At 45.9% G+C, this 14,003-nt stretch overlaps 1 protein-coding gene across 1 annotated transcript in view; it reads left to right on the top strand.

Moving 5' to 3' along the window:
- Window positions 1-11,663, top strand: part of LOC144734668 (sodium/potassium/calcium exchanger 2-like) — a 75,744-nt gene extending 64,081 nt beyond the window's left edge. The window contains 5 exon segments of the mRNA XM_078616962.1: window positions 625-740; window positions 4,288-4,461; window positions 5,511-5,600; window positions 7,596-7,762; window positions 11,414-11,663. Of these exon segments, the coding sequence (XP_078473088.1) occupies window positions 625-740; window positions 4,288-4,461; window positions 5,511-5,600; window positions 7,596-7,762; window positions 11,414-11,663 (797 nt within the window).
- The last annotated feature ends 2,340 nt before the right edge of the window (window positions 11,664-14,003 follow it).

Below are 14,003 nucleotides of genomic sequence, written 5' to 3'. Positions count from 1 at the left end.
GCCAAATACTCTAAAAGCACATTGATTCTAAATGTGGAGGTGGAAAACTGGAGGTCTCGGAGAAAAAATCAACACCATCACGGGGAGCGAGACACCGCAAACTCCAAATACACAGGCGTCATCGTCAGGATCGAACCCACGGCCTCTTGTACAACTCCGATTCGCGCAGTGCAGAAGAAGTTCAACATACGCATAATAGAGTTTTTTATTTAGGTTAGATCACGTAACAATAAAAACCCACCAACACCCGGCACAGCCAATTAGTACGGTTTGCCAAGTGAACAAAACATGCCAATTAGTGACCAGTTCAGCACACCGGTGTATTGGTCCTCGAAAGCCTACGTGTTCAAAGTAAAGTTCAACATCCACACCTGCATACTCAACTCGTTCACTGCATGGCATGGCAGATTAGCGGCATGACTCGGGTTCTGCAGTGGAAACAGAACCTGGTGCCTCCTGGGCCACGCCGGGCAAGCTTGTCACGCCCCCCCTCCCACCCCCCACGTGTGAACTCAGTCGTATTGCGATGGACAAAGAGGCAAGAGGAGAGGCGCTTCTCTAATTCTGGCCCTTGCTGATGGTGGCCGTGGGGGGGGTGCTTTGCGTCTGGCTGCTGTGCAGGAGATGGGAGGCGACCCGCGAAGCAGGAGCAGCCGAATACCGTGAGCATCGCCGTACCGGTGGGGCCGCCCGGGCTGCAGAACGGCAACGCTCGCCACAACGAGGAGATCCAGCGAGACGTAGGCCCTCACCCACCCCCGCTACAGCGCGCTGAGACCTATGCCTAGGAGAGAGGGGAGAACATCTGCCCATTACGTGCCCCCCCCCCCCTCCCACATGCGATACAGATTACCTCTAAGCACTGGCATTGGGTATTTGTGGACAGAAAGCACCAATGGCAGTGCACGCTCATTCATTGTGAACCAGCGTAGCCAACAATGTTGACGTGTGATAATGTACCGCCTTTTTCAATCCCGTACTGTGTTAGTCGTGGAAGTTGACCGGCCATATATCACCACAGTGGTCATTGTGGGCAGGTGAAGAGGAGCCCAGGATCAGTTCAAATATAATACACCACTGGTGTTCACCGTCGCCAAGAATCGAACTTGGGTGTGTGGGTTCATAGCACATGCATTAACCACTCCGCCAACACCCCCCCCCCCACAAACTTAGCCAAGGAGGCAGCCAATAGGCATGAACACAGGGAGACCGATTTGCAAAATGTCTTTCGAGGCTTCGCTGTTGCAAAGAACCACCTTATTGTTTATAATAACTGTTATTTTAGATAAATAGCGCAAAGCCTCCTTGCAGGGAGAGATTCGGTGTCACACATAGCAATATTGAGGCCTTGCATAATCCCACCCATAAGCGCAGACTTCAGAGACACTGCTTTTGTTCGCTTTGGTCATGGGACATTGGGCAAATAGACTTTTCCTACCCACAGTTCCGAAACTTTTTGGGTATATCTACCCGACATTAAATCTAGCGAACACCAGTGACCTACAGAATATTTATATTTTATAATGCTTGGTAAAAAATCATCACATTTCACAGCAGCAGGCTGTCTGTCTGATGCCCAGGCTTTCATGGGTACAACAAAACATCTCATTTCATTGCTGCTATTGTAAAATGTCACGCATATTACTGTGAAACATTTCCCCTTGTTCCCAACAGTGGCTAGATGTAATTTTCACAAAACTTTTGACGATCGAAATTGTTGTTTTTATGCTTCACCTGCTGACAAACATTTTTTACGACCAAACTTTAAGCGTAAAGTCACGTAGATAGGTTCTCCTGCTGTGTTTGTCTCACCTGATGACGGTTGCTTGTGTTGCGATCGAAACGTCGTGATCTATACATTTTCTACCCCACGTGACTTTACCGAAAGAACCAAAGAGTATGGATTCCTGCAGTCACGAAAGCTTCTAATCAAGATTAAAGCCACGTTGATGTTCATATGCCTGTGGGTTGTTTATATTGCTCCGTCGAGTTAAGTCACTCAAGTATATTGGGATATTTCGTTTATCTTATCCATTGACTGATCGTTGCATCGTGTATATTATACATAGCTGGGATTAAACGAAACTTTGTATACGCCACATTAACTAATGTGTGCAGTTTACTTTACAAATATAAACAGTGATATGTAAAATATGAATAGGTTTTACCCTTTCTGGCAATTAAACAGGATGTGTTAAGATGTTCAAACACCAAAGAGACGATACCTTTTGCAAGTATTAACCACACATACTTGTCGAGAACATATTAACAAACATGCTCTGATAATAAAATATGCATTGTCTTTAAAACTCATTAGCCTACACCAGAGACAGCCTTCTTCATGGCCTAGTCTCACCAGTGTCAGACCAGAGAACGCCAAACAGCGAACAGCACAAAGACAATGCCACTCGTATCAGAGCGTTTATAGCTCATGCTGAGCAGCTCTACCATGGGACCTTTTTGCCAGTATCAAAGTATGAAAAATAACACAATCGGCTTTTACCCTTTCTGGAAATGAAACGGCAGGTGTTAAGATGTTCAAACACCAAATAGACATCTGTTTTTCCATACTTTGATACTGGCAAAAAGGTTCCATGATAAAAACAGTGACGCTTAAGATGTTTTGAGATTGTTATTTTTATACATCTATAATTACATCTTAAACGTTGTTCAGAAAGTTTGCTTAACAAAAATGCCAACCTCGATGAAGGGAAACAAATTTTTCGATTTAAAGCTTTCGTGACTGCAGGGATTCATCTTCTTGGTTCTTTTGGTAAAGTCACGTGGAAGGGAAATAATAAAATAATAAAAATAAAACTATAAAATAAAATTCTCACGACGTTTCGGCCACAACGCAAGCAGCCGTTCTCAGGTGAAGAACAGGTCTGTCGATAAGACAGACTCTGAAGAACAGGTCTGTCGATAAGACAGAGTCTGTCTTATCGACAGACCTGAGGACGGCTGCTTGCGTTGTGGCTGAAACGTCGTGAGAATTGTATTTTATTAAGTAATATTTTCATTATTTTATTATTTCCCTTCTACGTGACTTTACCGAAAGAACCAAGAAGATGAAGGGAAACAAGTTGAAAACAGCAGAATTGTGTAAATGTGTTTGCATACATTACCCCCCTCCCCCAGCCTTCGCATCTGTTTGGCTCACAAGTGACGAGATCACATTTATCCCGCTATTTATGTGGCTAGATAAGACAACTAACGGTGTACAACATTGATAATTATGGAATAACAGCCGAGATAACACACAGTCAGAGGGATAATGAAAGTGGAGATGGTGTAATGATGTCAGGGCTCATGTGGGAGTAACATACATTTCAGCTGCACAGTACCAGGGTAAATGGCATTGCTTGTCAAGAGATTTCCGCTCAGACACGTACAATGCACGATTGATAACGTTTATGGACAGGAAAACTGATGAACGCCAGTGTAGGCTGCAGCAGGCCAGGCGATTTTTCAAGTGTGTAGTATTTAATTGGAAAAGGATGAGAGGACGTATCAGGCAACATGCCTGATATCATTACAATTGCAGGGGTGGACTTATGGAGTGACTGGCCCCACCGTGTGAACGTGGCACTCCACCACTGCTTCAGGGCTGGCAACAGAGATGAGCAATGTCCCACGCTCATCTGAGCAGGGAGTCATCATGGCTTCACTTTAATTTGACCCATTTGACCTACGTAGTTCATTGCTTTTGACATCCTGAAAACTAGCACCCATTGTGTCGTCCTCAAAAGGGACGATGGGTCATGTCGGATTCAAAATGTCCAGGGTCTCTTCTGAAAAAGAGCCATATAGCTCAGTGGGCCTTACCATGGTTAAAAAAAAATTAGTTTTTAGTTCTTTAGTATAACTGACAAGCTCTTGATCATGCCTTAAACACTCCCGCCAAAATTTCGATGTAAAGCTTTCGTGACTGCAGGGATTCATCTTCTTGGTTCTTTCGGTAAAGTCACGTAGAAGGGAAATAATAAAATAATAAAAATAAAACATAATAAAATTTTATTACATGATTTTATATCTTTTTTATTATTCTTAATAATATTATTCTTAATAATAAAAATAAAACATAATAACATTTTATTACATGATTTTATATCTTTTTTATTATTCTTTTATGATTTCCCTTCTACGTGACTTTACCGAAAGAACCAAGAAGACTCCCGCCAAAGTTGCCACCGCCCGTCCCGATCTCTTTTGCGAGTCACGAAGCAGGTGTCGATATTAAAAAAAAATCTATGTGTATATAACAAATCAATGAATAACGACGCGCAGGCCGACACGACGGGAGCCGTCAGGGAGGCGGCGGCGCCGGCGGAGGAGGAGGACGAGGACGAGCAGCCCCTCAGCCTGGCGTGGCCCAACAGCTGTCGCAAGAGGATCACCTTCCTCATCATCTTCCCAATCATATTCCCACTGTGGCTCACGCTGCCAGACGTCAGAAACCCCGTGAGTTTTTTTCGCACAGAGCGGCGGAGGCGGTGGTGGTGGTGGTGGGGGGGCAGGGGCACGGATTTCATGGCTTTGTCGGATAATTATGTAAGAGAAGGGACGGTGGTGGGTTGGGTATAATGGGAGAGAGGTAATGTGCTTCTTATTTATTTTTTTAGCTTTGTGAAGGGCACAGGTGCATTTGGATGGAGCCTTTCTTGGAACACTGCAGGGAACGCTTTTCTGGAAACGGATCAATGTTGTCACACGCTGTAGTCTGGCAGGGGATTCAGCATCATTGTGCTATTCATAAATATTGCATGAAGGGCAACGTGTCCTGGAAACAAATAATATGAGTGGAGCAGCTTTTATGAGTGTGTTTTTTTAGACACATACTGTATATGCAACAGTTCAATTCCACGCTTACATATTTTTTCTTGTGGAACTAATGAAAATTGCAAGTAACTCACGTGTGGTATTGCCATTGGTTATATTTATGAAATATGCCGTAGGCAGTCACAAACTTTATAACCAAAATAGTTTTTTGTTTCTGATCGCAATTTATTCCAATTGTGCTCTCGGTGTTGAGTCGTGAGAAAAGGAATATATCTCACAGAGCCATACGCCCAGTTTGACAGATAATGACTGAAGAAGAGATTGTTCATGGGACTTCCCTGAAACGATCTTCCCAAGTGGCATTATAGATGTACACTATGGGGCTGTGCGCTCTCACACACACTCTGCTACGAGACTGCTTGTCGCGTGAACGTCAAACAGATACTTTTACTTCCCCCAAAGCTGGACTTCAGAGCCAAAATTAAGTTAAAAAACAAATGTTATGATGAAAACAAAATGTGTGTGTCAAGTCATTGGTGACCAGGCTGAGACCAGAACTTTGCTACGAGAGCCCAGTTGAATCACAGGCAGCCGAAACCCGGATTCGAACCGAGATCGCAGCGATGCCAGCCCAGCGCTTTAATCCTTGAGCCGCCAGAGTTCGCCTTCTAAAACCGGAAACCGGTATCGCTTTTATATTGTTTTGTCAAACTGCTTTTGTGTTGTTGCAGTCAGCAAAGAAATTTTTTGTGGTGACCTTCTTCGGAGCCATCCTGTGGATTGCAGCGTTCTCCTACCTCATGGTGTGGTGGGCTCACCAGGTTCGTCCTCTGCTCTATTGACACACCCACATGTCCGGCATCCACTTTGTTCCATTGATTCACTTCGCAGTCGCTTAATTCGGTGAAAGAGACGCCGCATTTAAAGTGTGGAAAGTTGAGTAGCATGTTCAAATGAAACGCCCTAACAACAGTCCAGATGTTCATAAAAAAAATACCTGTAAATTACTCAATGGGAATTTGATGAAGCTATAATCTCCCCCCTACTGGGAGATTAATGCCCCAGGTCAGAACCCGGATATATGAGAATATCCTCGTCTCTCGAGTGAAAACTAAACCATTTTATTTACCAGGTAAGACCCACTGAGCTCTGAGCCCTTTTTCAGAGGCCACACATGATAGCTGATCGAAGTGGCTTATCATGACGTGGGAATTCATCGCAGCAGCCCAATACTCTAAACGCGTGATGTTGATTATAAATGCGGGGGGGGGGGGTCCAGCCGGAGGACACGTAAACTAATCATACTCGACCACTGTGAGAGAGAACCCGCAAACTCCAAATACAGGTAGTCCCCGACTCACGATGGAGATGCGTTACGACGACCCCCATCGTAAGTCGAAAATATCGTAAGTCGAAGACGGCCTAGCCTACCCAGGAGTCTTACAGAATGGTGATAATTTAGCAAAACAGAGCAATTTACAGTATCGTACTCTATAAACGATATACTGTATGCATTTATTAATTACAATACATGCTTTTTTCACTAAAATTGGGTTTTGAAACACAAAAAACACAGAAAAAAATACACGCGCTAACACCGTGACAACTTAACTCCGTCGACCGCTGGTGAGAGTGAGGCATCACACAAGGCGGGAGTTGCGTACATTCCGGCAGCGTCCCAACGTACAGTATCGTACCTCGTACGCTGCTGCGTTTGCCTGCCGCGCGAAATGTAAAATATTTAACAATTTTGTCATATCGCTATAGCCAACGTAAGATCGAAGTCGGACCATCATAAGTCGGGGACTACCTGTATACAATATAACATCTCACCACTGTGGCGCTCACCTAGTTGAAATAAATAAATAAATAAATCTGCATTTGAAGAAATAGGAATAACATAGATGGGGGAGGGGGGGGCATCATTGTGATGAAATAGACACACCAGTGCCAAGGGACACGTTAGTTAAAGCTGCGGTTGAGAGCAGGCAGGCTGTCTGCTCTGTTGTTTCGGTAACTCGTGGACACCAGCTGAGTGGCAGGGAGCTTAACGCAGGCCTCGACAACGCTGGCAACACCGCGAAGCGGCTCTCAGCCACCACCTTGCCTGCCACCTTGCCTGCCATTTCATCATCGTTCTCCAATGTCTGGGATGATGCTTCCGTGGAGTAACGGCCAGCACGCCGGACTTGCGATCCAGAGGTTGCTGGTTTATTCTCCTGGCACCCCTCCGATTAGCACGGTTGGCTATATGTGGCGCGAGAGAAGTTCAACGTAGATATGATGGGGCAAGTTTCATAAATCCCCATGCCTCTAATCTAGTACGAATTGGTAAATCGATAAGCAGGTCACTTTTGGTGGAGTAAAGTGTGGGTACTCCCACCATTTTCAACATACACTTTTAAAATATAACATTTATTTTGAAACTCACATCTTTAGAAATGTTTTTTGTGTGTTTAGCTTCTTGTCCTTCCTCCGCACCTTCTCCAGGGTTTCCCAAATATGCACAGACACACACACACACAGCGTGTAAAACCGCAGTTACAAATCAGTTGGTGAAGATGCTATGTGCATATCTACTTTCTATGATACAACTTCAGAGTTTACCAACGTCGTCTCGGAAGCTAAGTGTTTGCCTAACGTTTCACAAATATCAAAGTAGACGTCAATACTCGTGCGTGTGGAGCATATCATTCAAATCTTATGCACTATTCATACATCGGTAAAATAGAGGACACCTTCACCAAAATGTCCTCATTTCCTGGCAGTGAGATGCCGACTTACAGGTTCCTCACATCTCCTCCTTTGACCCTCAGGTGGGAGAGACCATTGGCATCACGGAGGAGATCATGGGCCTCACCATCCTGGCAGCAGGAACCTCCATCCCTGACCTCATCACCAGCGTGATCGTCGCTCGCAAGGGACTGGGTGACATGGCCGTCTCCAGCTCCGTGGGCAGCAACATCTTCGACATCACCATTGGGTGGGCTTCAGCACGTGCACGCAAGACTCTAATCGATGTAGCCCTGCAATGGTGCTGTTTGTTGCTGGCCACTTGATACTTTGGGCCTCTGGGCCTGTGCTCAGCAAACTGTGTTTGAACGGAGTCACGAGATGAACATGTTTCCTTTGAGAACTTCACTCACCGCTCACACTCTCCCAACGCACACACCAGACATGCGACATACACACCACTCACCACTGATACTCACCACTCACCAAACACACACAACAGACACGCTACATACACACCACTCACCACAGATACTCACCACTTACCAAACACATACACACACCTCTGACACCACGCTCGCCACTCACGACACGCCCCGTACACACACCACCACACGAGGCTTCATTGATGCTCTTGTTGCTTTTCGTCGCGATTGATCACGTTGGTGACTCAGGTCAGTCTTGCAAATGAGGCTCATCCTGGTCTCCTTGAGTTCTCACTAAGTTAAACGAAATCCATTTGACGACGAGTGCATCAGCTGATGTTAAAGACACACATTCCAGAAGATGTCATTGAAGAACTGATTCTGAAGTTACTTCAAAAGATTGCTCATCAATGCTGGATGCCACCGTGGTGCGACGGTTGGGCGAAGTGAACTTGCAATCCAGAGGCCGCCGGTTTGATCTCCTGACGCTGTGGTTGAAACAAGGGGCAGGTTTCTTAAATCCCACCGCCTCTGTCCAGCCAGCGGTATCCATGTGTACACCATAATTAATAGAGCTGCAGGTAGAAATGTTGCGAGGAAAATTGTGGGTACTCCCACATTTTCCAAAACTTTCTTGCCAGCACGGAGGAGATTTCTCAAGCTTCCTCTCCTATTTTTTTTTTACCAATTAAGGCCCACTGAGCTATGGAGCTGTTTTTCAGAAGCGACCTGGCCACAAATGATAGCCCAACGAAGTGGCTTATCACGTGGACATTTATAGCAGCCAAATATTCTAAATGCATGTTTCTAAAGGTGCAGCGGAACAATGGAGGACCCGGAGAAAAATCCACGTGACCATGGGAAGAACATGCCAACTCCAAATATACAGGCATAAGGGTCGGGATCGAACCCACAACCTCCTGTATACGAGGCGAGGTAGCTGGCATCTCACAGCCGCCAGCAGTAACGTGAGCACAAAATTGCAAGGCTACACATTTGCCTGTCCATATTATATGCTCTGGGAGCGATTGTTCATCACATCGCAACGGAGTTAACATGTTGAGTGCCCAAAAATGAATTTAATGAAAAATCTAATTGAACTCAGTTGTTTTGTGTTGTCATTGGCGAGCAAGCTGAGATCATAAACTCGCTACACTCAAGAATCTGGTTTAATTGCAGGTGGCTGTCGAGATTAAATTCAGGATCATAGAGATTCCATTTCAATTAACAATGTCACTTTGCAATAAACAAAACAATTAAACACTTTGTTTTATTATTGTTATAGAACAAAGTAATTTGAATGAGAAAGCCATGCACTAAGCAACGGAGCACGCAAAGCTACATAAATACAAATGATGTTGTAAATTAAGGAAAGCGGAAACCACATTTAAAAATAAATTAGTGACATTGAAAACAAAACACGGCTCAGTGCGTCAAAATAATCACGCAGATTGCACCCATTTGCAAAGGTTCAATTCGGCAGTGTGCACAGGTCGCCGCGTCTCAGCTGCTGAAAGCTCCAACGAAAACTCCTTTGCCCATCAGCCATCACGCATTGCACCTCGTAACCTAGGAGATTCGAGTTGTGCAACACAGCTTGAATTTGGGGGCATGCATTCTAATCAACCTTTTTGTCGCCAAGCGACAGTCATATTGACAGCGACCGGTAATGCATCAAGGAAAGAAATAATGTAAACCGGCTTAAATCAGCGTCTCTATTACTGGCCCGCAATGCTCCTCCTGGCAACCCTATAAACGCGAGATGATTTCGATTTCAACGTTGGGGTGTTCAACATTTTCATTCTCTTTCCAGGAATTAATTTCTGCAAAATGCCTGCATGTTTTCCAGTGTCCAACACTTTGTCTTCATCATTGGAAGCAGACTGCCTCCATGAATATTTTCTAATTGTCTTATATTGATATATCGCTGATTATTATGTCTTGCAATATATTGTATAATCACACTCGGTGGGTTATTTCATGAAAAGTTTGGGAATTGTTGCCAAGATGCATTTCCCTAGTTTTTTATTACTTAAAGAAAAATGTCACAACCAAAGAGAAACGTCTCTTGTTTCTTCACGTATGTCTAGTGACTGACTTGGAGATGTAACTTCTTGGAGGCAATTCTTTAATTAAATAACGAGCACACTTTGTACACTTTATACAATAAACACCCTACACTGTCACACACTCTGCTGTCTCTCGCTTAAACGCAACTCTACACTGGTTGCTAGCCTTCACACTACGCTGGCCGTCTGACACTGACGGTGCTGAACCGAGACAGCCAACTACGTCTGGCAGCGCAATGTCAGGTGACGACGACAGCGACGATGGTGACGATCTTCAGCAGCAGCAACGACGACGCGGATCCCACTCCAAACGACAGCCCCGAGGTCCCCGCCCCGGGCTCCTCTTATACTGCCAGCGTGGCCTGGCTCCACCCCCAAGGCCACGCCCCCCTTCTGGAACCTACCAGCGGGTTCCCATCTACGTGACTTTACGGAAATACCCAAAGGTTGATCCCGACCCTGACGCCTGTATATTGGGAGTTTGCATGTTCTCCCCATAGTTGTGTGGATTGTTTTCTCCATTTTTTCCCTCCGCATTTAGAATCAACATGCATTCAGGGTATTTGGCTGCTATACATTTCCACATAATTTAAGCCACTTCGTTGAACTATCGTTTGTGGCCAGGTCGCTTCTGAAAAAATGCCTATATAGCTCAGTGGGCCTTACCTGGTAAAAGAAAACCTAGTTTAAAGTTATTTTGTTTGTTTTTTACCTTGGGAATCCTCTGCCAACTCCACTGGCAAGGTGGGATCTCCATTAAACGGGCAGCTCCATGCTACCACGCTTGATACACTGTGGGAGTTGCTCCTGGGTAGTTTTACGACACCCGGTGAGAGAGTCATGTGTGATAGATATTTTTTTTGTAAAGGTTTATCCAGTTACATTAATCCAAAGAGAGACAGGTGACTAGATTATTATTATTTTTTCTTTTTTTACCATAAGTAAATATCAAACATTACTTTACCAACGATTGATATCATTTCGGTCATGTGTTTAAACGTCAATCAAACTGATTAATAAAACAAAAATAAGTAGGCTTAGGCAGGACACATCTGGAAGCAATAATTGGCGATGGTCAAGAATGCTGACGGAACGGCAGCCAGGAAATGGGGCGCGTCCAAGAGGATGTCCCACCGAGGAGACGGAGTGCTGCAATTATCTCTTGTGCAGGCGCTGGATGGATCGTTACATCTCAGGGTCATGCGAGGTGGCAACAGCTTGGAGAGGCCTTCGCTGAGTAGTGAATTGACCATGGCTGACGGACGATACAAATTTTAAAAAAGCACCAATTGGTTCTGTTCTTAGCCGCACTTTCATTTCGACGAGACATCATCCACTGACGTGTTTCCCCTTGCCTCTCTCCTCTCTCTCTCCTCCCCTTCCGCGTTCCCAATGTCCTCCGTGCAGCCTGCCCTTTCCCTGGCTGCTCTTCGCCATGCTCCACTCGTTCGAACCGGTGAAGGTGAGCAGCAACGGGCTATTCTGCGCCATCGTGCTGCTCTTCCTCATGCTGCTCTTCGTCATCATCTCCATCGCTCTCTGCGGCTGGAAGATGAACAAGGCGCTGGGAGGCATCATGTTCTTGCTCTACTTGGTCTTCCTGGTGACGAGCGTGCTTCTGGAGGACCGCGTCATCGTCTGCCCGATCACCGTCTGATCGCGTGGCCCCACTTAGCCCTGGCCGTGCTAGAGTCAAGTCAACGCGTCATCCTCAAGCAATGCATTCCCTCGCTTCGTCGTTACGTTGCATGTCGTCGTCGTCGTCGTTGTTGCCGTCGTCCCAAGTCTCATTGAAGCGCGATTCCACCGCGGCGCACCACGGAGGTGCTTTGCGTGACACCCCGAGCCGCACGTTGACGTGCGTCTGGACCCTGTCACGTGGGAGCAGACGGGTGAACGGTGGGGAGATTCTTCCCCAAGAGCGGCGGTTCTCGAGAAGGACAAAGAGAGAGAGAGAGAGAGAGCGCGTTTGACACTCGTCCTGCGGATGAGCCGTCGTCATCCCTCGGTCAGTGGTGAAGAGGAAGGGGGAACGGAGCGGTCGTGACGGTCACCATGCGACCGTCATCGACGCTGCACTTGACGTCCTTACAATAACCGACACTTGAAGCACCGTTGGCTACGTAGCCAAAGTGGGGAATTGCTTTGCACCACCTTCAATTGAGGCTTCAGATTGGTTTGTGGGGAGGGGGGGGTATATACTGGAATGTGTTTTTCTTTTCTCTCAACGTTAAACCTCAAACTGCTTGGTAGTCCTGTAGCAACGAATGGAGCAAAAGATAACTGATACGGGACATCTAACCGCATTGCCGTGCAGTTTCGAACGCGTCATCGTTAATGGGGTCTATCGGTTTGACGGGGGTTTTGACGATTAGAAGCGTCCAAGGTGAGTCGTGGTCCTGGCTGTAAAGCGGCGCTGCGTCGTGCTCGCGTTCGTGTGTGAACATTAAACGGGCTTGACGAACGACCCTTCACATACAGAGACACGCTTTCTACGAAGTTAGAGGAAAGGATGGCCCTCGGAATGGAATTTTCCAAGGGCTCTGCTAAATTATCGTCTCGCAGATGCGGACATGCGTCAACGCTATCTGCGTGTTAGGCTCCAACAATGTGATTTGATCAGATATGAATTGGGGACAATGTTTGATTGTGCACGAAGCCATTACTCTTTCTTGTTTCTTTACCAACATGTTTCGTGATGTACTGCAACTTCCGGAGACATATGCACTCTTATGTAGGAATGTTTGTTTTGATGTAGCTGTAGAAAGCCCAAACAGTGGCCTGTAGATCACAAATGATCATCTGTGCAGGCCCCATGTGAGCATGCGTTAGCTTTATTGAGATGACACTTGAGACAGACGGGAAATAGTAACACATTTGGAATTGACGCATCGCCCGAATTGTAGGGTCAACGCTATCCTCAAGTCAGAGACGAATGCAACCAGGCACAGAGTCGAGGAACGGTCAGAAAAAGCAATGCAATAAAGTGTTGAAAACTGTGTTTTTTTTTATTTGCTTAAACCACCAATATACAAGAGGGTTTGCCAGTCAAGAAAGCTTAAACGTGTATGTTGATCAAGAATTGGGAGGAACGCCTGACCACTTGTTTCTCCAGCGCTCACATTCTCCGGAGACGACACACCAGGAGAATGCTGACGCTTCGATTACATGGCAGTGAAAAGTCCCGGACGAAGCGGGCACGTTTAGTTGGCTCTGCTTAAAATACACCTGCCTATGTAGTGGTAACGTACGTAGGATTCTCATTGCTTCCGTTGAAGAAGTATCATTGCAGCGGAGAGGGGATATACTTACCAAGTTAAGGCTTTGTGTTGCATTTAGCGATGTAGTGGCCCATGTGCAAAGCACCCACCTGGAACTGCCACGGTAAAGTCCTCGCTTAATGTGGTAGATGCGTTCCGGAAAAGTGAACGAATACATTGTAAGATCGTAACTCGTTATACTCAAAATGCTGGCACACAAATGAACCACTACACTTTGCTGATCTCGTCAAGGAGTATAAATCATCACGCGAACTCCCGTCATCCTCGCAGCGGCTTTTGGCTACCCATTGAACAAAGACGGCCACTTCATCGCGCTTTCAGATGCACGTCTGCGGCCGTCTGGAACGCTCTTCTGATAATAGGAAGCCACCGGAGCTATGCACTTTAAAATCTAGATTGAAAACTCATTTCTTGAGAACTGCTTGTTTGTTTAGTTTGTTGTACTTCCCCCGCACCTCCGATAAGCACGGTTGGCTACGTAGGGTGCAAAACAACTTCAACATTCAAGCATTCAGCGAATACAATTTCCCCATGAATAACGTAACGGTAAAACTTGGCGAGATACGATGGACGCACGCGCATTGAGATGGCGGAACAAAGAACTGAGGCTACGCCAACACGCTACTGTCTCATTGTGCACAAAGTCTCGTACCGCTCAGCCGCGCAGCTCGAGAAAGCAGTTTCTTGTCGACCGCTCAGAAACCGCGTTCCGCGCT

The sequence above is a fragment of the Lampetra planeri genome, chromosome 3, assembly GCF_965212315.1.
Source record: "Lampetra planeri chromosome 3, kcLamPlan1.2.h2, whole genome shotgun sequence".
In the NCBI taxonomy this organism is placed as follows: domain Eukaryota; kingdom Metazoa; phylum Chordata; class Hyperoartia; order Petromyzontiformes; family Petromyzontidae; genus Lampetra; species Lampetra planeri.
This window is presented reverse-complemented; position numbering and strand designations above follow the sequence as displayed.